This window comes from Acomys minous, assembly GCF_964271855.1.
Source record: "Acomys minous genome assembly, chromosome: 7".
In the NCBI taxonomy this organism is placed as follows: Eukaryota; Metazoa; Chordata; class Mammalia; order Rodentia; family Muridae; genus Acomys; species Acomys minous.
Genome location: NC_140488.1, coordinates 117,515,889 through 117,543,795, shown reverse-complemented (window position 1 = coordinate 117,543,795; position 27,907 = coordinate 117,515,889). Strand labels below are relative to the sequence as shown.

The 27,907-nt window shown below is 43.9% G+C and overlaps 1 protein-coding gene across 1 annotated transcript; it reads right to left on the bottom strand.

Annotated features, from left to right (window-relative positions):
- Window positions 1-36: 36 nt before the first annotated feature.
- Window positions 37-27,654, bottom strand: CHST7 (carbohydrate sulfotransferase 7). The gene is made up of 2 exons (XM_084790041.1): window positions 26,130-27,654; window positions 37-477 (listed from the first exon to the last, which is right to left on the bottom strand). Exon 1 carries the CDS (start codon window positions 27,625-27,627, stop codon window positions 26,167-26,169), a length of 1,461 nt encoding a protein of 486 aa, XP_084646167.1. The 5' UTR covers window positions 27,628-27,654; the 3' UTR covers window positions 37-477; window positions 26,130-26,166.
- Window positions 27,655-27,907: the final 253 nt, after the last annotated feature.

Genomic DNA, 27,907 nt, shown 5'->3' with positions numbered 1-27,907 from the left:
GGCTAATTGAAGGAGATAAAGATGAGTCCTTTTGGAAACATTACCACTCAGATATTTTATTTAATATGAAGTAATTTAATCAAGATAGACATAACTGTACTTGGCCCCTATTCACATTGATGGTTTTGTCCAGATGTCTGCTGATGTGAAATGGAACCAGATCACATCTCTTCTTTGTTGTGATGATGCCTTGTTGAAATGGCTTGAGCACAGCCAAGTTCAGCTTTGGAAATAAAGCTTTTTTTTATTTTATGGCCACAAATATCCACATTGCACTGTCACTTCCTTTTTGGGAATTTCATCTCAGCCAATGTGTCTGTCGTTACTTAACAGCTTGTAATGTTCCTGACCAACAGATTTGCACAGCAGTTGGTACCAAATCATTCCCAGTCTCTGGCAATGTGATAGATTGCCTCCAAGTGCAGCCTCTCCAGTGTTGGTGTGGCATGCTGAGCTCACCTGTTTATAGCCAGTGACCTGGAAGAGAAAGGACAAAGGATGTTTGACCCTCATAGAAATCCATAGGCTTTTGAACCCTGGTGATTTAAACTATAGTTTTATTTATCCAAGTTATATTACAAAGTATTGAAAATACATACCAAATCAGTACTTGTTATTTCTGGTTTGCAAAAACAGACAAGGTGAAAATGTGAGTTGAGGTGTTCAGTGAGTGAAGAGAAAAAAAAAATAATACAGCCACCTCTGCAAATACTGTTGTGCTTTATACAGCTACTAAACTGGTACACTTGTTAAAAAGCTCTTTCTTACACTCTGGCCAGGAAAACAGGTAGGCTAACTACAAATCTTCACCTCTCCCTCTGCTTGTACAAATCCAAACCCCAGTTTAATCCTTAGCTCTACAGTAGAACACCTGCAGCAGCCTCCCTTCCCAACCTGCTCCCATCTCCAGTGGATGCTGCACATCCCTCCCGATAGCCTCCCTCCATCAACTCATTGCTTTATCCCAGCCCCCAACTGCAGCAGGCAGGGAAGCTGCAGATCTTCTCTCTCAGTTTTTACAAGTACAGCACCCCAGCCTCCCTCCCCAGTTCTGCAGCACACCTTCTGCTGTGGAATTCAAGATGTGAAAGTGGAAATAGAACCAATAGAGAAAACCCAAACTGTGGGAAACCTGGAAATAAAAATGTTATGTACCCGAACAGGAACCACACAGGCAAGCTTCACCGACAGAATACAGGAGGCGGAAGAGAGAATCTCAGGCATTGAAGACACAATAAAAAAAAAAAAAAGAATATATCAGTCAAAGAAAGTATTAAATCTAAACTTTCTGCCACAAAACATCCAGAAAGTCTGAGAAACTATGAAAAGACCAAAATCTAATAATAATAGGAACAGAGTAAAGAGAAGAAACATGGACCAAAGGCACAGGAAATGTTTCTAACGGGATCATAAAAGAAAAGTTCTATAACTTAAGGAGATTTCCAGCAAGGTACATGAAGCACATAGAACAGCAATTAGATTGGACTAGAAAAGAAAATCCCCTCAGCACATTATAATCAAAACCGTAAATATACAGAGCAAAGAAAGAATATTAAAATGTACAATGGAGGGAGGGGAGAGGGTGGGGAGAAGGAGGAGAGAGGGCGGGGAGAAAGTGGAATAGGGCGGGGAGAGGATGGGGAGAGGGCGGAGAGAGAGAGGAAGGAGCAAGGGAGGAGAGAGGCGGAGAGAGGCGGAGAGAGGGCGGAGAGAGGGGGAATACCAAATATTTTCTATAATCAACTAGCACTTCCAAACACACTTGAAAGAAAATTGTAATTTTTCACCAGAGAAATATATGTTTTAAAGAAACAAATAGAAAACAAATTTTTGGGACAGTATCTTCTACTAAGTGACTCAGGTAGTAAGCCTTGACCTTGTGATCCTCCTGCCTTAGACTTCTGAGTACTGGGTTTACAGGTATGTTCAACCATACCTGACAACCAACTGGAAGTTTCAGACTTGTAAAATATAAAACCAAACCATAAAAACCTCTCTGGATGGGCTGAACTGCAAAGCATCTTGACTGAACAAAGAATCCCCAAATCCTAGGACTGCAGGGATAGCTCTGTGGTTTAGAGCACTTGCTACTCTTTCAGAGGGCCAAAGTTGTGGTTCAAAAACACCTGCAATTCAAGTACCAAAGTTAAGTGATGCCCTCTTCTGGCCTGCATGGGCCCCCAAATTACTTGATGCAAACAAAATAGAAAAGAGTAGAAAAAAAAAAAGATGAACAGAAGGCCAGGCATGGTGGTAAATGCCTTAACCCTAATACTTGTAGTCAGAGGCAGGCAGATCTCTGAGTTTCCAGCCAACCTGGTTTACATAGTGAGCACCAAGACACACATGGCCACCTAGCACCAGGACACACATGGCCACCTAGCACCAGGACACACATGGCCACCTAGCACCAGGACACACATGGCCACCTCGCACCAGGACACACATGGCCACATAGCACCAGGACATACATGGCCACCTAGCACCAGGACACACATGGCCACATAGCACCAGGACACACATGGCCACCTAGCACCAGGACACACATGGCCACCTAGCACCAGGACACACATGGCCACCTCGCACCAGGACACACATGGCCACCTAGCACCAGGACACACATGGCCACCTAGTACCAGGACACACATGGCCACATAACACTAGGACACACATGGCCACATAGCACCAGGACACACATGGCCACCTAGCACCAGGACACACATGGCCACCTCGCACCAGGACACACATGGCCACATAGCACCAGGACATACATGGCCACCTAGCACCAGGACACACATGGCCACCTAGCACCAGGACACACATGGCCACCTAGCACCAGGACACACATGGCCACCTAGCACCAGGACACACATGGCCACCTCGCACCAGGACACACATGGCCACCTAGCACCAGGACACACATGGCCACCTAGTACCAGGACACACATGGCCACATAACACTAGGACACACATGGCCACATAGCGCCAGGACACACATGGCCACCTAGCACCAAGACACATATGGCCACATAGCACCAGGACACATATGGCCACCTAGCACCAGGACACACATGGCCACCTAGCACCAGGACACACATGGCCACCTAGCACCAGGACACACATGGCCACCTAGCACCAGGACACACATGGCCACATAGCACCAGGACACACATGGCCACCTAGCACCAGGACACTCATGGCCACATAGAGAACCTGTCTTAAAACAAACCAGCATGACTAGATGACTAGAGCTGCGGAGACTGGTGTACTGCAATAAGCGTTCCAGGAAGAACATGAGGCTGAAAGATACTTGAAGAAGTATGGTTGAAAGTTCCCTAAATTTTCCAGGTGGTGATGGCACACACCTGTGATCTTATCACTTAGAGAGGCAGAGGCAGGCGGATCGATGTGAGTTCAAGGCCAGCCTCGTCTACAGAGTGAGTTCCAGGCCAGCCAAAGCTACACAGAGAAACCCTGTCTCAAAAACCCAATAATGATGATTCTAATGATGATAATAATGATAATAAAACAATTTCCCTAAAATTGGCAAAAGACATAAATCCACAGATTCAATAAATGAGACTGTTAAGCAGGATAAACTCAAAGAAACCTACCCCAAAACACAGTACAATCAAATTTCAGAAATGTAAAGTAGCCAGGCATGGTGGTATATACCTATAATACCAGCACTTGACTGGTGTAAGCAGGTAGATCATGATTGGAAGCTATCTTGGACTAAATAGTGAGACTCTGTTTCAATAATTTAATTAGGTTAACTGATTAATTAAATGAAGAAAAGTCTAAGAAAAATTCTTGAAAGCAACTAGAGAGAAATGACTCTATGGGATAATGCAATGGATTTTATGCCTGAAAGCATGGAGGGTTGAAGGAAGTGGCGCATATCTTTAGTGATGGAAAAAAATAACTGTCAACCCAGGTTTCTATATCCCATAATAATATCCTTCAGGAATGATGCTGAAATAATGACTTTCTCAACAGAAAGTAGTTTGTTGCTGTACAAGAACTGCTAAAGGAAGTTTCTCTAACTGAAAGAAGATGATAAAGGAAGCGGCTTCCCATACCACAAATAAAGACAGAGCAGATTAAGAAAATACAAGTAAACAAAATGAGCTCTTTTTCATGTTTAAAAAAAATTGTTTGGTATGTGTACGTGTCTGCACATACCCGCATGTGGGAGGGCTATGAATGTTCATGTATGCAAAAAGTGCAAAGGAGGATGTTGGGTGCCCTGTTCTATGACTCTCCACCTTATTCCTTTGAGACAGCTTCCTGGATTTGGAGATATGCTGGCAGACAGCAAACCCCAGCTATCCTCCTGTCTCTACAGCACTTAGGTTCCAGATACATAAGCTCACGCCCCATTCGTTATATGGGCTCTGAGAATCTGCACTCAGGCCATTATTATTATTATTATTATTATTATTATTATTATTATTATTATTATTATTAGTTCTTTGAGACAGGGTCTCTCTGTGTAGCCCTGGCTGTCCTGGACTTGCTTTGTAGACCAGGCTGGCCTCGAACTCACAGAGATCCACCTACCTCTGCCTCCCGAGTACTGGGATTAAAGGCGTGTGCCACCATACCCAGCTAAGCACTCAGGCCCTTATGCTTGTGCAGCAGGTGCTCCTATCTGATGAGCCATCATCCCTGGATCTCAAATTATATTTGATTTTAAGGCAAATTTACATTATACGAGTTTGTTTTCAATACATACAGAGAAAATATTTAACACAATCATAAAAAGGGAACATGATAAAGAGACCCCAGTGCGGATTGGTTTTGTACAATTCTCTAGAAGCAACAAATACTTGACACAAGTAGGCTGCGATAAGTTGCATATGTACAAACCAAAGGGACCACTGAAATAAGCAAACATAGAGGCCTGCTGAGAAATGCTGCAGTGGAATTAAAATGATGTTTTGAAAAAATATTCAAGTAAGAAGAAGCAGAAAGGCAGAAACCAGAAAAATATGAATAAACAAATCCAGTGTGAAAGACAGCAGATGTAAGCCCTAAAAATATCAGTAGTTATAAGTACTTTCAATACACAAAGTAAAAGAGATGGGCAGAAAGCATATCTTGTCGTATTGCTGGGAATGAAACTCAGGGCCTAGTACATGGTAGTGCTCTCCCATTAAGCTACATTCCCTAGCCTCAGAAAAGATTTTTAAATAACCAGACTCCATGTTGTTTATAAGAAATTAATTTCAAATTTAGTGATATACATACGTTGAAAGTAAAAGAGTGAAAAGAGTATATGATGCAAACATTAATTGAAAGAAAGGAAAAATGGTTATATTAAGGTCACATAAAATAGAGTTCAGAGCAAACAAAATAACCAGGACCAAAGGTGAGCATGGATTAATGCATAAAAACATAGAAATCTTCAAGTTATAATCAACAAATCAAAGAGATTTGAATATCCCAAAGCAAAAAAAAAAAAAAAAAAAAATAGAAAGAGGAAAAAGACGGCTCCAGGAAACCTGGGATACTATGAAAAGACCAAACCTAAGAATAATAGGAATAGAAGAAGATACAGAGTCCCAACTCCAAGGTTCAGAAAATATTCTCAATAAAATTATAAAAGAAAAACTTCCCCAACCTAAAGAAAGATATGCCCATAAACATTCAAGAAGCCTACAGAACACCAATTAGATTGGATCAGAAAATTCTCCCACCACATAAGAATCAAAACACTAAATCCACAGAACAAAGAAAGAATATAAAAAGCTGCAAGCGCAAAAGGCCAAGTAATTTACAAAGGCAGACCTATCAGAATTACACCCAAATTTTCAAAAGAGATTCCAAAAGCTAGAAGGGCCTGGACAGATGTCTTGCAGCCTATGACAGACCACAGATGCCAACCTAGACTACTATACCCAGCAAAACCCTCACTCACCATAAATGGAGAAAACAAGTTATTCCAAGACAAAACCAAATTTAAACACTGTCTATGCACAAACCCAGCCCCAAGAAAAATGCTGAGCAAGAAATTAGTAAAACAGCCTTCACAATAGCCACAAATAATATAAAGTATCTTGGTGTAACTCTATCCAAGCAAGTGAAAGACTTGGGTGGCAAGAACTTCAAGTCTCTAAAGAAAGAAACTGAAGAAGCTATCAGAAGATAGAAAGCTCTCCCATGCTCCTGGATCCGTAGTATTAACATAGTAAAAATGGTCATTTTACCAAAAGCAATCTACAGATTCAATGCAGTTCCCCTCAAAAATGCCAACACAATTCTTCAAAGACCTCGAAAGAGCAATCCTCAACTTCATATGGAAGAACAAAAAAACCCAGGATAGCTAAAAAATAAAAGAACTTCTAGAGGCATCACCATCCCTGATTTCAAGCTGTGTTGCAGAACAATACTAAAAAAAAAAAATCCACATGGTAGCTGGGCGTGGTGGCGCACGCCTTTAATCCCAGCACTTGGGAGGCAGAGGCAGGCGGATTGCTATGAGTTCGAGGCCAGCCTGGTCTACAAAGAGAGTCCAGGACAGCCAAGGCTACACAGAGAAACCATGTCTCACACACACACACACACAAAATCCACATGGTATTGGCATTTTAAAAAAAACAGGTTGATCAATGCATGGATCTAGAAATGATCATCCTGAGTGAAATAACGAACACCTAGAAAGACACACATGGTATGTACTCACTTATAAGTGGATCCTAGCCATACAGTACTGGATAACCGTGCTGCAATCCACAGATTCAAAGAAGCCAAGGAGGGCCTATGTGAAAATGCTGAATCTCACTCAGAACGTGAAATAAAATAGACATCTGCAGTAGATGGAGGGAGGTGCTGAGAGGGAAAGGGTAACAGGGGTGGGGATCAGGTGTTTGGAGAGCAGGGATGGGATGGGAGCAAGACTGGGAGAATGAAAATTGATGGGGGAACATCTGTGAAACAGGGGAAGCTCCCAGGAGAACATGAGGGTGACCCTAGCTGAGACTTCGAGCATCAGGAGTTAAGGAGCCTGAAGTGGCCACCTCCTTTAGCCAGGTAGAACTTCCAGTGGAGGGAGGGGGACACCACCCATAAAACCTTGTACCCAAAATTTGTCTTGCCTACAAGAAGGGTAGGGGTAAAATGGAGCAGAGATTGAGGAGTTGGCAAGCCTGGCCCAACTAGAGACCCACCCCATGGGAGAGAGCCAACCCTTGTCACTATTAATGATACTCTGCTATAACTGCAGACAGGAGCCTAGCATAACTACTGAGAGGCTCCATCCAGCAGTGGATGGAATCGGATGCAGAGACTCACAGGCAAACACTAGGCCAAGCTCAAGGAGTTCTGTGGAAGAGTGGGAGGAAGAATAGAGGGAGATGAAGGGGTCAAGAACACCTCAAGAAGACCTACAGAGTAAACTAACCTGGGCCCATGAGGGCTCATAGAGACTGAGCCACCAACCAAATAGTGGTCCTAGACCCCCTACACCTAAGAGCAGATGTGAAGCTTGGTCAAAATGTGGGTTCCCTAACAATGGGAGTAGGGGCTGTCTCTGGCTCCGTTGCCTGCCTCTGGATCCCTTCCCACTAACTGGGCTGCCTTGTCTGGCCTCAGTGGGAGAGGATGTGTTTAATCTTGCTGTGACTTGAGGGGCCAGTGTGGGTTGGTACTCCTTGGGGGCCTCCCATTCTCTGAGAAAAAGGAGAGAGGAGAATGAGGGTGGAACTGGGAGGAGAGGAGGGAGGGGGCTGGGATCTGGCTACAAAGAGATTAAATTAATAAATAAATGGAAAGAAAAAAAGAAGAGATCTTAAGAGAAAAATGTTTGGTCTTTAACCAAAAAGAATGAATCTACATGTAGGTTTATGAAAATGTTCTTTATCAAGTTGAGGAAGTTCTCTTTAATGTCTAGTCTGATAAGTTCTTTTTTAAAAATTATGAATGGGTGCTAAATGTTCTCAAAATAATTTTCTGTGTCAACTGACACAATCATGTAATTTTTCTTCTTTAGCACATTAATATCACATGGACTGATGATTAAATATTAAAGCAGACTTACAGGACCCATGATATATAAATCCATTAATATTTTGTTGAACTTAATTGGGTGATCTTTTGATAAAAAAAAATATTCTAAGCTTGAGGACAGCCTGTTCTACAGAGTGAGTTCTGGACAGCCAGGGCTCTGTAGAGAGACCCTCTCTTAAACACACACACACACACACACACACACACACACACACACACACACACACATACACACACACACACACCAAAAATTAAAAAAACAACCCCCCCAAAATCCATATAAATTGGATGTGTATATGCACACCTGTATTCTGAGCAGGAAAACTGACTCTGTCTCCAGAGGATGGCAATATTGGGTGGCCTAGCTGGAGCAGTACTGGAGAGCTTGCCCAGGTGGTGCAGATAAGGGCGAGCTGGCTGGATCCAGGGCTCTGAATTGGCCTGCCTCAAAATCTACATCATCTGTGAACTGTTGAGGCATGTGAAAGGCTGGTCCTGATGATCCAAAGCTGCAGGATCTCCATGACACAGGGCAACACCAGGATAATTAAAAAGAGTCTGGTGAGCATCTGATATTGATGGTGTGACAGAAGCCAGAGGCCTCGAACCAGACCAATGACTCATTGCAATGAAAATTTGCAAGTGAAGATGTGTGGAACACACTGTGACACAATAGAGCTTCCACAATGAGATGTTTTCTAAGCTTTGATTTATTTTGGTTTTTTGTTTATTGGTTTTCTTTTGGGGGGACGTTGCAAGGGCATCGGGCAGATACTAGGTGACAGGGCGATGAGTGGGGTTGGGGTGCATGATGTGAAGCTCACAAAGAATCTGAAAAAAGAGAAAAGCTATGAATGTTAAACAGTAAAATGAGTGAATTCAGCAAGTCTTCAAAATAGAAGATCAGTGTGTGTGTGTGTGTGTGTGTGTGTGTGTGTGTGTGTGTGTGTGTAACATAAGTGCCCAGCTGTAAACACACATGTCATGGAGACCACAAGTTGACACTGAATGTCTACTTCCCTCACTTTCTACCCTTTAAGTTGATCGATTGATTAATTGATTGATTGATTTATATGTCTATGAGTGTGTGTCAGTGTACCATATGCATGCCTAGTGACTGCAGTGGCCAGAAGAGGGTGTTGGATCCAAAATCCCTGTCAAATTCCATCAAAGATATTTGTAGAATCGGTGAAGTATTTTTTCTAAAATACATGGGAAAGGAAGGAAACTAGGGCCTGGGAAGCTAGTTGAATCACCGAAGTGCTTGCCTTATAAACATGAGGACATGAGTTTTGATCTCTAAAACTCATGTAATAATGTTGAGTGTGGTGAAGCAAGATTTATAATCCCAGTGCTGAGGAGGCAGAGACACTGCAGCTTGATCGCCAGCCAGCCTAACTTAACTGGTGAGTGCCAGGCCAATGAGAAATCACCTTTCGAATGACATAATGACACTTTAAAAGATGACACCTGAAGTTTTCCTCTGCTCTTCACACATTTGCACATGCACTTAAAACAAAACAAAACAAAACAGGCAACAACTACAAAAAAGCAAAACACAAAACACAAAACCAACTCCCCAAGGTCTGACAATGGCCAAGAACAAATTAAAGGGCAGAAGTCCAGGAATGTCAAGGCTGGAAAACAGAACAAAACCAGTCACTACTTATTGGAAGAAAATAAATGTGAATGATGAATGAATAAATCTTTTGGATGCAGAAGGAACTTACAGAGTCTTCACAGCCATGCAGTAAGAGCTGGCTCCTCAACAGCTTAGGGAAAGCAAACCAGCTTAAGTGGACCAAGCTATAGGATCAACGACTCAGTCCATACAGTGATGATGTATCAAATTCCCCCAAATACAAATTAAATGCTTTATAAAATAGTAATAAAATCAGGGACTATAGAGATGGCCTAGCAGTTATGAACACTTGTGGTTCTTGCAGAAAGAAAAGCTGGGTTCAGAGCCCAGCTCCCACGTGGCACCTCAAAAAATGCCTATAACGCCAGTTCCAGGGAATATGACATCCTTTCTGGCTTCAGCAGACACCAGGTACCAATATCAAGGCACATCTATTCATGCAGGCAGAACACTCGACACACCATAAATAAAATAAATATATCTTTTTTTTTTAAAAAAGATAGGAGAGAAAACTGATGGCTAGTGCATTTGGGGGAAGAATAAAGCAGGAAGAACCATTGTAACTAATGTTAGATACTATATAGCTACATAAAACACAATGTGACCAGGCGGTGGTGAGAAGCAGGCAGATCTCTGTGAGTTCAAGGCCAGCCTGGTCTACAAAGTGAGTCCAGGACAACCAAGGCTATGCAGAGAAACTCTGTCTTGAAAAAAAAAACAACAACAAAAAACAAAAAGAACAACAAACAAACAAACAAAACAACAACAACAACAACAAAACCCACAATATGGTTGAAGGGCATATTCCCAGTCAGTGGAGCAGAAGGAGAAGCCAGAACAATATCTTGAGTATATGGCTGCTTCCTTACAAGGGTACAGACAAAATTCACCAGAGGGAAGATGATCTTCTTAACAAATGATGCTGTGGCAGTTAAACACCCATAAGCGAAAACTAATCCTTAATTTAAAATGTATGCATGATATTAAAAAAAAAAACTCCAAAATGAACCATAAAACAAAAGTAAAATCTATAGAACCGGAGGATTAGGCAGAGTTCTTAGGCATATTATCAGATGGATTGTTCACAAAAGGAAAAAAAAATGATAAATTGGGCTTAGCAAAATTAGCGTTTGGGAGATAGAGTCTTTTTCCCTCTAGGACAGCAATGAGTAAACCCTTTTCCTTTGACCAATGTCTGTCTCTTGGGTTTTTGGTAGCAGGGGCTAGTAGTATAGATCTCAGTGCAGACAGATTCCAGCAACACTACAACTGGCCTTTATGCTGGTCTGTTTTATTTTATGTATATGGGTATCTTGCTTGCATGTATGTCTGTGCACTGCTTGCATGCGTGGTGCCTGCAGAGGTTGTTGGAGCTCCTGAAACTAGCATTACAGACAGTTACAAGCTCCCATGTGGGTGCTGAGAATTAAAGCCAGGTCCTCTCCAAGAACAACAAGTGCTCTTAACCACTGAGCTATCTTTCCAGCAAACCAGTTGCACTGATCCTCACTCATATTCATGATGTCAGGCTCTTTCCTACCTTGGGACCTTTATAGATCCTATGCAGTCTGTTTGAAATGATCTATCTTTCCTCTTTGTCATGGCTGGATCTTACCTTTTAAACTTCAACTGAAATTTCAGCTACTTAGAGAGGTCTTCCCAGACCCATCTCAATCTCAGTTTTCCTGTTTTTATCTTAAGTCCTTCTCCATGATAGAGGAGGACACTTAAACTTTTATCACCAGAATGGATAATACAAAAAACAAGTTTTTGTACTGGGTTCTCAGAGAGCCTATCTTGTAGGATCAGGAGAAATTACATGGCTTTGAAAAGGTTTTTGAAAAAAAATGAAAAGGTTTTTGAAAGCTTAGCATGGTGACTCATACCTATGATTCCAGTAATCAAGAGGCCAAGGCAGGAAGATTGCTGTCACTGCAAGGACAGCCCAGGGAGCATAGGCTCAGGACAATGGGTTACAAACTGAAACCTTGTCTCCACAAACAAAACCAAACCAAAGTAAACCAAACAAAGCATTTGCAAACAAAGAAATAATGAATAAGAACAAACCAGTTTGAGGATGTGTTAGAAGAAGTCTGGGGGTAGAAGGAAGGATTCATGCACTTGAGGGACACACACACACACACACACACACACACACACACACACACACAGACAGACACACCATGCTAAGGCTGGCTGGGTATGCTACTCAGTGATAGAGCGTTTCTTAGTTTGTGTGGGAGACCCTGAGTTTAGTCCTCAGCATAGCAATAAATAATATTTCCTTTTCAAAACACCTTAGAATGAAAAGACAAAATAGAAACTGGGAGAAAATGTTTACAACCAAATATCTGATGAAAGACTTGTATCTAAAATATACAAATAACCTTCCATGTAAATAGTTAAAAAGTCTAACTAGAAAATGGGCAGAACATCTGGACCAGCACTTCACCAAAAAGGAGAGGTAGAGATAGCAAATGAGCACTTGAAAACATGTTCCACATCACCAGCCATCAGGAGAATGCAAATGGAAACTCTAATGAGATGTCACTATGTACTCTTTAAAACAGCTGCAGCACAGTCACTCCTGAGGAAGCAAAGTAATTGAGCTCATATAATGCTGGAGGGAATGTAAATGTGTGTCTCCACCCTAGAAAACAGTTTGGTGTGTTTTTAGAAAATTAAAGCCACACTTGCCCATAATCTAACAATTGCTTCCCTGGGCATTTATTTCTAAGAATTGAGCACTTCTACCTATAAAAACATGTATATTCTTCAATAGTCAAAGCAATCTTAAGCAAAAAGAATACTGGAACTATCACCAGGCTTAATTTCACACACACACACACACACACACACACACACACACACACACACACAAAACTCCCCCCAAAACAAAAACCATGTAGAACAATGTAATATAGAATCCAGAAATAAGCCCACACTGCTATAGTCACCTGATTTGGGGCAAAAAAAACACATTATAGAAAAGAAAGCCTCTTAATTAAATGGTGCTGGAAAACTGAATATCTGCACCCAGAAGAATAAAATTTGATCTATACTTCCTGCCCTGCACAAAAATAAAATTAAAATGAACCAAAGACCTGATTCGTAGATCTGAAATTCTGGAACTGGTGGAAGAAAAAGAAAACACTTCAAGATATAAGTGTATGCAAGGACATTCTGAAAAAGAACTCCAGTAGCTTGGGAGATAAAACGAGGAAGTGACAAATGGGGTTGAATGAAATTTAACAGCTTCTGCACAACAAAGAAAGAATCCAGTCAAAAGAGAGTGTAGTAGGCATGTCCAACCTTTCTGCATTGCAACATCATGTTCTCATCCACCAACATCATGTTCAAGAGCTGCCTGATTGAGTTATAAGAGGAACTGCAAAATACCATCTCAGAATAGTTTACGTTTATGATGCTATGTTAGGCTGCATTCATAACTCTTCTTGGACACTCCCCACAGAATGGGAGAAAATCTTCTCTAGCTATAAGCTAGAATTGATATTTATAACCTATTAAGTACTCAGAAAACTATTAAGAAGAAACCAAGCAATCTGATGCATAAATAAACCAATGAAATGAAAAACAGTACTCAGAAGATGTACAAATGACTAATAAGTATATTTTAAAAAGTGCTCAATCTTCTTAGCCATCAAAGAGCTGCAAACTGAAGGTGTACTGATATTTCCTTCTCCATTCAGTCGTTAAGGAAACAAGTAACAAACACCAGCAAGGATGAAGAGGTTGAAGGCTGCTGGTGCCAATGGCGTGCAACCACTCTGAAAGTCAGTGAACGAAAAACAAGAAATAAAAAAAGGAAGAAATGACTGTTCCTAAGTATGGTAGAAGGGAAGGTTTATTGTAGGTAAAACAAGAGCAGAGGCAGAGGCAGGGGCGGGGGCAGAGGCAGGGGCAGGGGCGGGGCCGGGGGCAGAGGCAGGGGCGAGGGCGGGGGCAGAGGCAGGGGCAGGGGCAGGGGCAGGGGCAGGGGCAGAGGCAGAGACAGAGGCAGAGGCAGGGGCAGAGGCAGAGGCAGGGGCAGAGGCAGGGGCAGGGGCAGGGGCAGGGGCAGGGGCAGAGGCTTGGGTGGGGGCAGAGGCAGAGACAAGGGCATGGGCAGGGGCAGTGGCAGAGGCAGGGGCAGGGGCAGAGACAGAGGCAGGGGCAGAGGCAGAGGCAGGGGCAGGGGCAGGGGCAGAGGCAGGGGCAGGGGCAGGAGCGGGGGCGGGGGCAGGGGCAGAGGCAGAGGCGGGGACAGAGGCGGGGCGAGGGCAGGGGCAGAGGCAGAGGCAGGGGCAGGGGCAGGGGCAGAGGCAGAGGCAGAGGCAGAGGCAGGGGCAGAGGCAGGGGCAGAGACAGAGGCAGGGGCAGAGGCAGAGGCAGGGGCAGGGGCAGAGGCAGGGGCAGGGGCAGGAGCGGGGGCGGGGGCAGGGGCAGAGGCAGAGGCGGGGACAGAGGCGGGGCGAGGGCAGGGGCAGAGGCAGAGGCAGGGGCAGGGGCAGGGGCAGAGGCAGAGGCAGAGGCAGAGGCAGAGGCAGGGGCAGGGGCAGGGGCAGAGGCAGGAGCAGAGGCAGAGGCAGGGGCAGAGGCAGGGACATCTGATGGAGCCCAGAGTAAACATTGGCCAGCCTGAGCTGGGCTATGTGAAGAGATAGGGAAAGAGAGACAGGAAAGGAGCTGATGACCCCAAAGGAGTAGCTTAACCATAGCCAAAATGGCTGAGTTATACAGCGGCTAGAGGAGGGGGGAGTCTGGTCTGGAAAGTTCAGGGTAGGGGGTAGGGTATACCAGCCAGGGGACCCTATAATGGGTAGAGACTGACGAATTCTGGGAGAACCTGACTGCCCACTTTGGCTTTGATATGTTAATAGACACCTCGTTTGTCCTATGCTTGAGATCTCACAGTCAGTATGATGGAAGATCCTCATAAAAAGTAAAAAAAGAGACTGGAGATGTATTCCTCAGTAATATACCTTATAATATACACCTAATATAACAATACAGTGATATATGGTAGAGTACTTGCCTACCATGCAGGAAGCCCTGTGCTCCATCCCCAGTGCAAGATATAACTGGGAGTGCAGCACACACCTATAATGGAGGCAGAGGGATCAGGAGCTTAAGGTCATACTTGACTGGACACTTGAGGCCATCCCGGGCTACATGTGAACCTGTCCCTTCCCTTTGGCCCAGCTCTACTACTCCTGGATGTACAACTGAAGGACTCTAAATGACCAAGCAACAGAGATGCTTGCATATCTTTCTTTCCTGCAGCACTAGTCACACTAGCCAACATACGGAATCAACCTCAGTGTCTATCAATAGTCGATGGCTAAAGAAAATGTGGTGTGCACACAAGATGAAATTTGATCCAGCCATAAAGAAGAATGAAAAGTATGGCACTTAGGAAAAAATATATACAACGGGAGATAATCATACTAGGTGCCATAAGTCAGGTGAATACTTTCATTTGTAGCATCTAGGTTTTATATAGATACATAAAATAATGTATGTATCCATCATGAAAGTAGAAGCAAAGCTGTCTGAGGGACTGAAAGAGACTAGCTTGAATAAGGAAAGGGAGGGTGTGGGTATGACTACAGTCAAAATACATGACATACTTGTATGATAGTATCTATAAAACATATTACTATATGTAATAAACATACTCCAATAAAAACATTTTCAAAAACTTGTACATTAATATACACAGCAGCTTTATTTGTTTTGTTTCTTGAGACAGGGTTTCTCTGTGTAGCCTTGGCTGTCCTGGACTCACTTTGTAGACCAGGCTGGCCTCAAACTCACAGCGATCCGCCTGCCTCTGCCTCCTGAGTGTTGGGATTACAGGTGTGCGCCACTGTGCCCAGCTACAGCTTTATGTGTAAAAAAATCAAAATAAATTCAATGTCCTTGGACTGGTGACTGATTGAAGTACTACAATGAAAACATGGAATACTACTCAGCAAGAAGGAACAGGCTATCACCATACAAGGTAATCTGTGTATTTGCAAAGAACTGTGCTCAGTGAAAAAAGCCAACATCAAAAGGCTATATAGAATAATATTCCATGATGACGTTCTTTTTTGCTTCTGTTTTGGGGTTTTTTTGTTTGTTTTTTTGTTTTGTTTTGTTTTGTTTCGTTTCATTTTCAAGACAGGGTTTCTCTGTGTATCTTTGGCTGTCCTGGAACTCCCTTTGTAGACCAGGCTGGCTTTGAACTCACAGAGATCTGAGTGCCTCTGTCTTCCCAAGTGCTGGGATTACAGATGTGTGCCATTGTGCCTGGCTTTATGACATTTTTGAAAATAAAATCATTATAGAGATGGAGAAGAAATTAGTGCTTGCCAAGGGAAAAGGTAGGATGGGGCAGGGTATATAGCTACAACCAGTTGGCACCACAATTTCTTTGATTCTGTATTCATGACAGTGGTATTTAACAAAAATTTATGAGTGATAAAATCATACAGACTTTAGCATATGCATACACATAAAATAAGTACATGCAAAAACTTGAAAGTAGAATAGTAAGTCTGTAGATTATACCAACATCAATTTCCTGGTATTGGTGTTAAGCTATTCAAAAGATGTTGCCTTGGGGAAAAATAGGTGAAGGGTACACTGGGCCCACGTGTGTTGTTTTTGCAATTTCCTGTGAATCTATAATTATTCAAAGTGAAAAGTTAAGACATTTTTCTTATTACTGTTTCATTGTGTAAGGTGTCTAGCTTGTCACTTCAGTTGTTTTAAAGAGCCAGAAATAAGCCTGGCAGGAACACAGGAGAGTTTTGTCAATGACTAACAAGTGCTAAATGTTGCCAAGGCAGCTCTCATTTCCTAACAACCATTTCTGGAGCTTATTCTCAGCTAACCCCTGGCCCATACACTCTTTGTATCATTTTATTAAACATGTTCATGCCCACATCTTTTATTATTTTTTGCTTACTTCTTTTGGAGATAGGTTCTCATGTATACCAAGCGGGCCTCAAACTAGCTATGTAGCCAAAGATAACTTGGAATTTCCACCCAAATGCTGGGATTTACAGGTGTGTGCCACCACATGCACCTTGCTGGTTTTTTTAAAAAAAGCATCCTTTTAGTTAGCATACAAAGTCCATCTTTAACATTTTGAAAATCCACCTGAAAAGTTGCTTTTCATTCAACTTCAAATTTTCTCTGTGACAGTGCTATAAGTTGAGCCTAGGGTGCTCTGCATTCTAGGTGTGTATTCTACCCCTGAGCCATCAAATCACTAGTGAAACAAAGTCAAAGGAGAAGAGAGAAGGAAGTACCGGCAAAAATGTTGGAGCCTTCAGAGTATTGTGCAAGTGGCAATTTCTCAAAGGCTCTTTCTGCATGCTAAGAAAGGGGTCCTATCCTCCTGTGTTAGCCTTGGGTTCTCAAAGTCACTGAGCCACAAGAAGTATGCTTAGATACTAGCTGCTTCTGCTGACTTATAACTACCCACATCTGACGGTTCCCAAGTAGATGCCAATCAACTAAATATCAGCTAATTTCTTACTAGTGGGTATACTTAAAACACGCCCAGGAATTCTTGGTGTGATGTTCCCCCAAAACTGTTAAGCCAATCGTACCTTAGATATAAATATTAAAAATTTAATTAGCTTTCTTTTAATTTTCATCCATGGGTATGCATATTTTGCCTGCATGTATGCTGTATATCACATGTGTAACACGTATTACAAATGTATTACATATACTGTATAGCCAGAAGAGGTGTTGGATCCTCTGGGACTGTAATTATGGAAAGTTTTGAGCTGCCATATGGGTTCTGAGAGAGCAGCCAGGGCCATCTCTCCAGCGCCTAGACTCCAATTTAAGAATATTACAGGGCTATGGTCATATGAAACAATGAAATGTGAAATTTGGTGAATTTTTTAAATGAAACAGTGCGCTCACCACCAAGCTAGTTCACATTGTTTTGTTGTCTTCCAACCAGCAGATGGGAAACAATGAAAAGTTCAGTGCTGAGCTCCAAAATGTCTTCATACAGAGTCTGGGGAGTGTGAAAACATGTGCTACACTGCTCCAAACAAATATAGATCCTTCTGGTTGGACACAGGTTGAAACTATTAGACATCTAGCTTATATGATAACAGAAAACAAATCCGTAATAAAAGACAGAGCAACTAATGTTAAAAAAAAAAAAAAAGTCAGCGGTTTCCACATTTCATTATTTTGAAAAATGCATTCTAAAACGATTGGTTTTCAATATATGGCATTGGCATGTGAGGCCATTTCTTAATATCCAATGAAATTACAAATTACCTTTCACTTTTTAAAATGGATTGTTCAATTTAAAGATTTCAGTCATAGTCCAATGAGCCGGTATATTAATAATCTGAGTGCCCGTCAAAAGAGAAACTTCCTTCTGGGTGCGCTGCAGTTTGTGTTGCCTGGATTAAAGGCTTTTGGTCCTGCTGCGGCTCCCCTGGCTGTAGTAAAAAGAACTCAGGAAGGCAGGCTTAGTGTTCTAAACAGACCGTTCCAACCTTTGAAGCTAGGAGGGGGGAGGGGCCAGAATAAACTTCCTGCTGGTTTTAAAGTTTGAGAACCTAAGGCTCAAGCAACTGAGCGTGCGGCCCCGTCTTTCTCTGGGCCTTTCTGTCACCTTTCAGATCAGGTAAGGAACCACAGTCCTGCCAAGCAATCTTGGGCGATCCCACAGACCCCCGCTTTTCCTTTCAAATGTTCTCTTCTTGCCTGAACCTTGGGGGTTTCGGGCTGGAGACTTGACAGTTTCTTATCCTATTCCTCCCCACATATTCATGCCAGCCAGGTAAGGAACCCTGGGGACTGACCACCTAAAGCTATTTAACAGATGTGCAAACTGAGAGCTGGCACTTAAAAGCAGGCTGAGAGCTGAGATTTCCGGGTATTCAGTATGTCCCATCCTCAGGGCTATGTTACTACTTCCCAGCTTATTGTCACGGCCCTCTTTCAGGATCAGTTCCAGAGCAAAACCGCTGGCAAGTGTGGTAGTGTATTTTTTTTCTATGGCCATGAATTCTGGTGGAGGCCTCTCTGAGTTCCGCAACTGGGAACCCACATTGTGAATGACACTAACAGCAGAGGCTTGTCTGTTAGCCCAGGTTAAGCTTTCTTAACCTTCCGGCTTGTGCTCCAAATCAGTGAAATACTGAGCCAAGCAAAGAGGAAATGACTGATAATGCTGACAATGGAGCCGGTTAAGTTGTTTTGTTGTGAGGAACTTGCTCAGAGGCAAACCAGTAAGATAATTCTCAGAATGCTAACAATGGGAGCACAAGCATCTCTCCATTGTGGCTCTGAAAGCAAGTGGAATTAGAAATAGCTTGCTGATAGAAGCCTTAGCGTGGGCGTCCTGGTTACTATTTACACTAGTTCATCACAGTTGGGTATTTGAAATAACTCTCAGGTCAAAAACAGGTTGAGTCAAAACCAACCAACTGAAACAAAAGTGTGTGTGTAGGTTAGAAAAAAAAGCTAGGGACCCAGGGAGGCCCAGAGAGAATGGCCGAGAAGACCTTGGTCTGGTTATGCCCACCATGTAACCATCATCGGAGGAATTCAGAGTGAAGCTACAATGCACTGGATAACTCAAGTCCTGGGATGGGCCAAGGGCAAAATTAAACGGCCATTGTAGCACCTGCAATAGAATGCAATGAACTAAGAGCCTTTTTTCAGTCTTATTATAACCCTCACAGCTAAAACATCCCTAAATTTCTCATCTTATAAATGAATGTACACTAAACCAGTGTTAATGAAACTGACATTGTTGCATACAGTTATAGTTTTAAAAGATTTTTTAAAAATTGTATGCCCTATGAGCATATACAGGGGGAGGAAGTCCCCCTCAGTCACAGTCACAGGGGAGGGGAGTAAGGGGAAAATGGGAGGGAGGGAGGAATGGGAGGATACAAGGGAGGGGATAACCACTGAGATGTAATATGAAGAAATTAATAAAATTAAAAATTTTTCCATAAAAAACAAAAAATGAAAAAAAATTGTATGCGTACATGCCTGCATGACTTTAAGTGCAATACACATGTGCAATGTGTAGGTGCCCAAGGAGGCCATCAAATCCCCTGGAACTGGAGTTACAGTGAATTAAGCTGGTGTGGATGTTGGAAACTGAATCTGGGTCTTCTTTAAGAGCTAGTGCTCTTAAATATGGTGCCATGTCTTCAGTATCCAATTTGTATGCTTTTATGTATTTTTGTTAGCTGGGGACTGAACCCAGAACCTCACACATGCTAAGCAAATGCTCTTCCTCTGATCCAAATTCCCAACCACTATGCATCAGTGTTAAAAATAAAACTGGAAAAAACAAAAAAGAAACAATAAAACTGGGAAGCTGTTGAGCTTGCCTGCTTGATATTTTTCCTTTGGTTGACTAGTTCTGAAATATTATTTCTACTGGCATCAGTGATTGCTTTTGTGAGTAAAGTTGCTCTCAACTGAAGTAAAGGAACGGAGCCAGTATTTTGTAGTATCTATTCAGATGGGCGGCCTGCAGATGTTGGCTAGCCACCACGTGATGATGAAAGGGCTTAAGAGGGCATGGGTCTGGGAACTGACCAGACCTTAGACCTATTCAAGCAACCATTTGGTTCCCACATGGGTGTGAACTGAAGTTCTTAGGAAAAAAAGCAGCACCTCTGTGTTAAAGCTTTTACAAGGCTGATTATCTGATCAGAACCTCAGTAGTTGTAGAGAGCCAAAATGTTTCCCAGCAGGAGGCAAATTATCTTGAGCATCTTTACCCCCCTTAAATAGCCATTTGCTGCATACTGCCCCACCTTCTGGTATTTGAACAGTCCATACTGTGGCTATTAGGCAACAGTGTTTTGGAGTGTACAAACAGACCATTAGCTTCCACCAACTCAACTGCTAAGAATAGTATCAGAGAGTATTTGAGGCCCACAGCAGATTTTCACCCTTTGCTGGAACCCACCCACTCAATATTTGCACCAATGTATCTTGAAATTGCTTTGATTTATATTTTTCTTGTCCTGTTACTGTAAAAACTTTATAAAATTGCTATCACTATGCATTACGGTACTTCAGGTAAGCCTGAATCTATGCTGCGTGGCATGATTGCACGTATTTTGCGCCAAAGTAAACTATATGTTATTCTCTTTGAGGTGAACGCTATGTTTTGGCATTGACTGAGCTTGGCATCTAATGTGATTAGATTTTATCCAAATGCTAAGTTTGTCTGTTTTCCTGTCAGCTTGAAGGTTTCTCTTACGAATACCCAGCCACTGCCTTCACAGTAGAAAAAATTCCATTAAAAAGTTACTGCTTTTTGTGACATTCCTGCTACATTGCATAGCAATTGTGGAACCAATTTCAATTGATAAAATTTAAATTTATTTGTAAAATTTTTACCATTTCCACTGTGCCTATGGTCATCTAGATTGGTGATTAAATGAACAAATGGCACTAGAGATCAAAACTGAATCAAGCTTTTTGGATTTCTTAGCCAAACACACTCCTATTAGTTTTTCTATATCTACCATTTTTGGAAACCATCCATTATCTCCTAATATCCTGGTTAGTTTTTCTGTCAGCTTGACACAAGCCAGAGTCATCTTGGAAGAGGAGCCTCAATTGAGAAAGTGCCTCTTTCAGATTGCCTTCCCAGCAATTTCTGCTCCAACTATCAGGCAATTTTACAGAAAAGGCTTCAAATCTATAAGCAAAAATATGTCTACCTCCATGACTATTTTGGCATGTGATTCTGCAAGACAGTCTCTCCTGTCCTGTCCTGTTCACTTCATGAAGGAGATTGGTTGCCTCAGAATACAGTCAGTGGTCTAGTCAAATGTGGTGGTCCTCTTTCATAGCCTCTTACCCTGTGCACTTAAACACATTCACCATTGGCTGACATTCTAATTTATTCTTAGCTTCTCAAAGATGAGCAGGGCCAGCTGCTGAAATATCAAGCTGCCTCTTGGCTTGATGCCTGGCCATGGAAGGGGAAGGGAGCAGAAATGAAGGGTTCTAATTCTCATGGAGACATCACTGACCTCTGCAACTTTTCCCCAATTGAAACGGCTTCCTGTTCAGCTTCCAAACAATTCTCCACTTCCCAGTGCTCTTGAACATGGGCCAGAACTGTTTCTGAGTCTCTACTGTTCTTCTCCTGTACTGCACTCAAGCATATACTCTGCTTGCTGTCAGCAGGGTCAGTTCCTTTCCAAAGCATGAGGATGGGGAGCCAGAAGACCTGACAGAGACTGAACTTCGCTTGGAAGCCACCTTGTTGGATACGAATGTCAGACACAACATAGCAAGGCCAGCGGGTGCCTTTAGTTTCATTCCTTCTGGGCTGCCCATGCTGGCAGCAGGCTAAGAAGAGGCATATTTAAAGAATTCGAAACCAGCTGCCTGTGAATGTTTTATTTTTTTTTAAAGTACCTCTTCCAGTCACTTATATTGCATTTGTATTCGTGAGAAAAAAAAATCCTCTGCCCAAACTAAAAGCAAACTTTTAGAAAATGCTCTACACCCTGTTTAAAAAAAAAAAAACTACAAGGAGGAGGGAGTGTGGTACAATGAGTGGGAGAAGGCTCGCCAAACTTGGCCAAGGTTCTATCCCCAGCAGAGAGGGAGGGAGGGATGTAGGATGAAGATTTCCAAAGGATTCCAAAGTGAAGTGATACTCATTAAGGCCTATTTTGTGCACTGTGTTGCTTGCTGAACACATGCAGTCTCCTTCCTCATCTGAGCTCCCTATTTTAGGGTGATAAAACAAGCTCACCCATCCATAGGTTTGAAATAAAGTGTTCTTAGTTTTCAAACTAGGGTCCCGTCAAATGTATAGAAATCATGGAAACATGTGGTAAGAAAAAGAGTTTGACAAACAAAAGTGTATGAGCACTCATCAGTCTCCGTTCTTAGAATCAACCACTACAGTTCTTGTGCTATATATGTCTAGATGTGTTTCATGCAAATTCAAACAGATATATTGGTATCTTAATGCATAAGTAAGACTAAACTATATTTATTGTCCTGTACTTTTTTCACATTTAGTGCTTTGGTAATCTTTCTATGTTATACCCTTTTCTGTGGTTATATTGTGTCCATTGTAGGAATGTGTCATGACATATTTACCTAGTTCCTGATGCATATTGTAGGTAGGACATTCAAGTTGTCCTAGGTTATTTTGCTGTTTTTCATTGCCTGATGACTGAGCCACATCCTTGACAAATAACTACTTAATCAAGTGCTAACCAAGAGACCCAGGCCCCAATGCCTAGGTTCATTTGTCCCAGTGTAACAAGTGACTTCATATAAGTCAAGGCTATAAGTACTTTTGGCTTACACCTCATTTTGCAGGACCAGTTTCTTCCCATGTCTCTCTCACCAGACTTGAGGAGTATTACCATTTCCTAAACAAACACCAAAACCACCATCAACTGAGGGGGCCCTGCCAAAAAGAGAAGCTCCCATGCCAGTGTCCTGACCCAGGGAATGACTCTTTGATCCAAGTCAAGTGGTTTGCAGTTTGGACTGTACAGTAAAGTCACCTTGGGAGTTTTGAAAACCCCAATACTTGGGTATGAAGCCCTCACCATAGACTGAATCAATCAGATCTCCTGGGATTGGGGTGAAACTCAATGGTAGAGCATCTCCTTATAGCATGCCAGATCATGCGTTCTATCTTCAACACCTATCACCACCCCAAAAGCATCTCTGGGGCGGGGGAGAACTAAGGCGTGGACATTTTTCTAAAAGCTCCTCATCTGGATGGATAATAATGGTTCCTTCTTACCTGTATGGTTTTCATTTCTCAGGCTCCAATTACTGTCAACCATGGTCCAGATATATTAATAGAGAATTGCAGAAATCCTGTACAAGCTTTACAGTGTTGTTCTGAGTAGCAGGATGAACTGTCAGTCCGGCTGTGTTCTATCTGAGGAAAAAACCATCCTTTGCCCAGCATGGTCACATTGATCTGTGTATACACTACCTGCCTCATGGCAACCCAGAAACAACACACTGAGAATTTTTATTATATTATATTATATTATATTATATTATATTATATTATTACTATTATTGTTGTCATATATTATCCTATTTTAGTATTGATGCTAATTTTTAAATTAGCTAATTTAGAAATTAAATTTTCTCATAGGTATGTATAAGTAGGGAAGATCATGGTACAGTATCATCTGAGGGTTTTAGAAACATACCCACTAAAGATTAGGGGACGTCAATTGTAACTTTCACCCAGGATTACAACTGCTGATATGAGCCACTCAAGATGCCTCCATTTCGTTATGTCAATTATTGACCTAGGGCAGGCCATGTCAGCTAGTTGTAGCTGGTGAGAAGGAAGCACTAAGTGGTGGGTTCTAAGGAAGATTTTTATAACCAGATTATCTTCTTAACAGCCACAAACACAAGCATTTTAATAAATCCACAGATTGATATTAAGTGTCCAATGCAGAAGGAAGAGCTCAGTCATCAAAGCTCTGTAGCTTTACAGCGAAACTCCATCTGCCTTCCAAACAGCAGCAACAGCATCTTTGCCCACAAGCACTGTCACCCATGGACTTGTACTTCCTAGTGGGCAACGTCCTCTACCCTCTTCTTTATTACCCTGCCACAGAGATCATTTAGTCTGCCAGTACAAATTCGGGAAACAATTTGGAACAAAACTGTCTAGGAGAGTTTCATATCTTAAACCCATACAATGAGCCAGGTACCGGGACACACGTCTGTAACCCCAGCACACAGGGAGGAGAAGGCAGGAGGATCTCTGTGAGTTCAAGGCCAACCTGGTCTACAAAGCAAGCTCAGGACAGCCAGGGCTATACATAGAAACCCTGTCTCAGGAAAACAAAACAAAAAACCAAACCAACTGACTAAACAAACAAACAAAAAATGTTGCGGCTTTGCCAGGGGAGTTTTCTGAGATCTGTGAAGGTGGGTTTTAGATCATAATATTATATTTGTAAAGATGGCTTAGCAGATGATAGGATGTTTTTGTTAAGATGTGGGGAGTCACCCTCTTCTGCCTTACCTTCCTCTGGATTTCCTTTAGAAATCAGGAAAGAACACAGACTTCCTAGCAATTATAGAAACTGACTTGATTACTGGGAGAAACGAATTCAGTTAGCCAGCTTCCTGAACTCACTCTGAAATCCTAGGTCTATTAACCAAAAGAATCCATCTTCATTAACATCTTCAACCTTTGTCCCTCCAGCCCATCCCAGGGGAATACTGAATTACACTATAAAATAATGAATGGAAACGTAAGTCACTTCCGGCCCTCCCTGCATTGCTTTTCTTCCTCCTCTGGTCTGTACTGTACAGAAGGCGGCAGGCACTCTTCCAATTCGCAGTGTTTGGGGAACCACATTCCCATGCCACTGACTAAATTCCTATGGTGAGCAGCATGCGGAACAATCTTCCCGGGACCCAATGTTACACACCATTTATTAACCCAACACTGGACAGCACACAGGGACAGTTTGAGGCCGTTTTAGCAAGCCCTTTTTAGAGAATGAACCAAAAAAAAAAAAAAAAAAAAAAAGAGGGTGTTTACTTAACAAACTGCTAACTGCCTGTCAAGGCCCCATCTATCAAAAAAACAGTGGAATGGAGTTGGGGAAAACCCAGCCCAGCCTTCTCAGAGCACTGAAGGAAGCTGACCAAGCAGATTTTGAGACCTGATACAAAGATAATGCTTACATACCCTGCAGACAGCAGACAGCCTCTGAGAGAGGGCCAAGGAGAAGAGAGACAGTAAGGCAAAGGGGCACAAGCCAGGGGGAAAGAAACGTCAGTTCGGCTTGCTTATCCTAGCGCTGGAGACACCCAAATGTGCATATACTATTTCAAGAGCTGCCTCCCTGGGCCTGGATGCTTAGTATTCAGTGGGGGGCGAGGGGAAGCCCTGAAGCCTAAGGAGAAGAGATATAAAGAAATACGAGACAAACAAAACAAAACAAAACAAACTAATTGATAAGTAGGGGCAGAATCCATACTTTTCTACGGTATCTTGTTTTTGTGTTTTCTCTGGTAGCTGACATCATGGCCAAAAGCTGCCCCACTGGACAAACAGGCATCCATTTCAGAACCATCAGCCTGGAAGGGGTCTCTAAATCCTCTACTCCTCTCCACTGCAGGTCCCAGTCTGTCTTTGGACCTGTGATGCCTTAATATAGAGGAGACTGGGAGACCAGAGATCTGGATGCTGCTTTAGCTACACGTAGACATCTTCTCTCACTTCTAGGGCCTCCTCTGAGAAGAGAGGTGGGTAAGCAAGGAAGGAAGGTGAACCCATTGGAGCACCTCAATTCTACCAACGTGAACTTTCTTGGACATGATCTGACAGCATGCAAGTCAGAACAGTACTGTCTCTCTCTAGCCATTCTCCAACTCGCCTTCATACCCCTCCCGGCAGGATCCCACAAACAGCATTCCTTACACTCTGCCTTGTCCTTACCTGGATCCACCCGGGGCAGGGTTCGGAAAGTAGGGTGTTATGTGGCCCAGTTGGCCTTGGTCTCCAGTGGCGTCTTCCCTTCCCTGACGTTCTCCACCTCGCTCTCATCTCGGCTGCGAGGGTAGGCCAGCAGTCTCATAGCTGGAGCGCAGGCAGCCTCCACCTGGCGCACCTGTTCTTGGCTCAGACGCTCCCGCCACGCGTGCACAGCCTCTCGGGCATCCCGGGCAGACAAGTGGAAGGGCCGATCAGCACCGTAAGCCGAGCCGCGCGTCATGTTGAGCGCGAAGGCATCCAGCGAGGCGACTGTCCGCAGCCCAGAGAAGCGCAGCAGGCGGCGAAGCTGGGCTTGGGGCTGCCACACCAGATCCTCATAGCGCAGCCTCAGGTAACGACGCCTCAGCCAGGCCGGCGCGCCCTGAGCGAATAGCAGGTCGCGCAGCCAGGCCTCGCAGATCACCTCGAGGGCGCTGGTTAAGAAAAAATCGGCACGCGGCGCCGAGGGCAGAGCTCGAGCCTGGCCACCGGGACGGGCACCCACCCCATGCGCCAGCAGCACCCGATGGAAGCGATCACCCCTCTGGCGCGTGCGCAGCACCTGGATACTCTCCCGCAACAGTCCCTGCCTCGACTTGAGGCGCGAGTTGTGCACTGCCCGCGGGTCTCGGAAGAGCTGCACCACTTTCAAGTTGAGGCCCGGATCACGGAGCAGGGGCACCAGCACGCCCAGGTCGAGCAGCCGCACGTCCTTGATGACCACCACCGGGTACTTGCGGCACTCGGCCTCCAGGGCTTGGAGCGGCACCGGCGGGCAGCTACTTTCGCATGCTTTGTCCTCGACGAGGCCCACCTCTGCGCGCGCCCATGGCGCGGCGGGACACAGAGGCGGCGAGCAGATGACCTTGTTGGTCCGCCAGCGGAAAAGCATGGCCGTAGTGAGGTTGGCCAAGTCCGGCGCTCGATCAGCGGGGTCCCCGGGCTTCGCGTAAAGCCGCAGCACGGAGAAATCACAGCGGAAGAGCGAGCGCAGCATGTCTCTCAAGGCGCCTTGCAGGCTCTCGGCGTCGCCCGGATACAGCGCCTGCCACAGATGCCACATGGGTTCGTACAAGTAGAAAACGTCCGGGTGCTGGTTGAATAGTTCGCCAAGGAAGGACGAGCCGGTGCGCCAGGTGGCATGCACATAGATGTGTTGTTTCTCCTGGGTCACCGCTTCACCGACGGTGCTGAGGTTGCCTGGGGACCTAGGGGATCGACCTGCATCTCTTTCAACCAGGGGATGCACCTCAGCGCCCTGCTCACGTTCCCCGGCGGCCGCCGCCTCCAGGCTCCATACACCCAAGCTGCGCTGCAGGCCGGGGCAGTGTCTAACGCCCTTGTCCTGCTCGCTGCCACTGTCCAGTACAGAGGGGACGAGCAGTAGCAGAAGCGTGTACAGCGCCAAGAGCAGCGTGAACTTGCAGTACTCTCGGCGCCGCCGCCGCCGCCGGCCCTTCATAGTTGAACGAATCCCCCCTCCCTCCCCCCCGCCAGGGCAGAGCAGGCGCCTGGCAGTTTTGCCTCTGAAAACCCACCCAGAGTCCGCGGCTCAGGCCTCTTCGGGTCCCTCAGGGTTGGGTGGAGCGGAGCGAGCAGCCGGGCGGTGCATCCACTAGAGGAAACTTGGGAGGAGGTGAGGCCGGCTCACTCTTCTTGGCTCAGCCTCTTGAGAGCGCTCATTGGCCGGTTCAGCAGTTGCCCGCCCTGCCCAGGGTACCGAAGATTCTCCCCGCCCTCTA

Bases quoted from the DNA above. Each gene is read 5' to 3' on its own strand.
- CHST7 (XM_084790041.1), bottom strand. From the start codon at position 27,627: ATGAAGGGCCGGCGGCGGCGGCGGCGCCGAGAGTACTGCAAGTTCACG.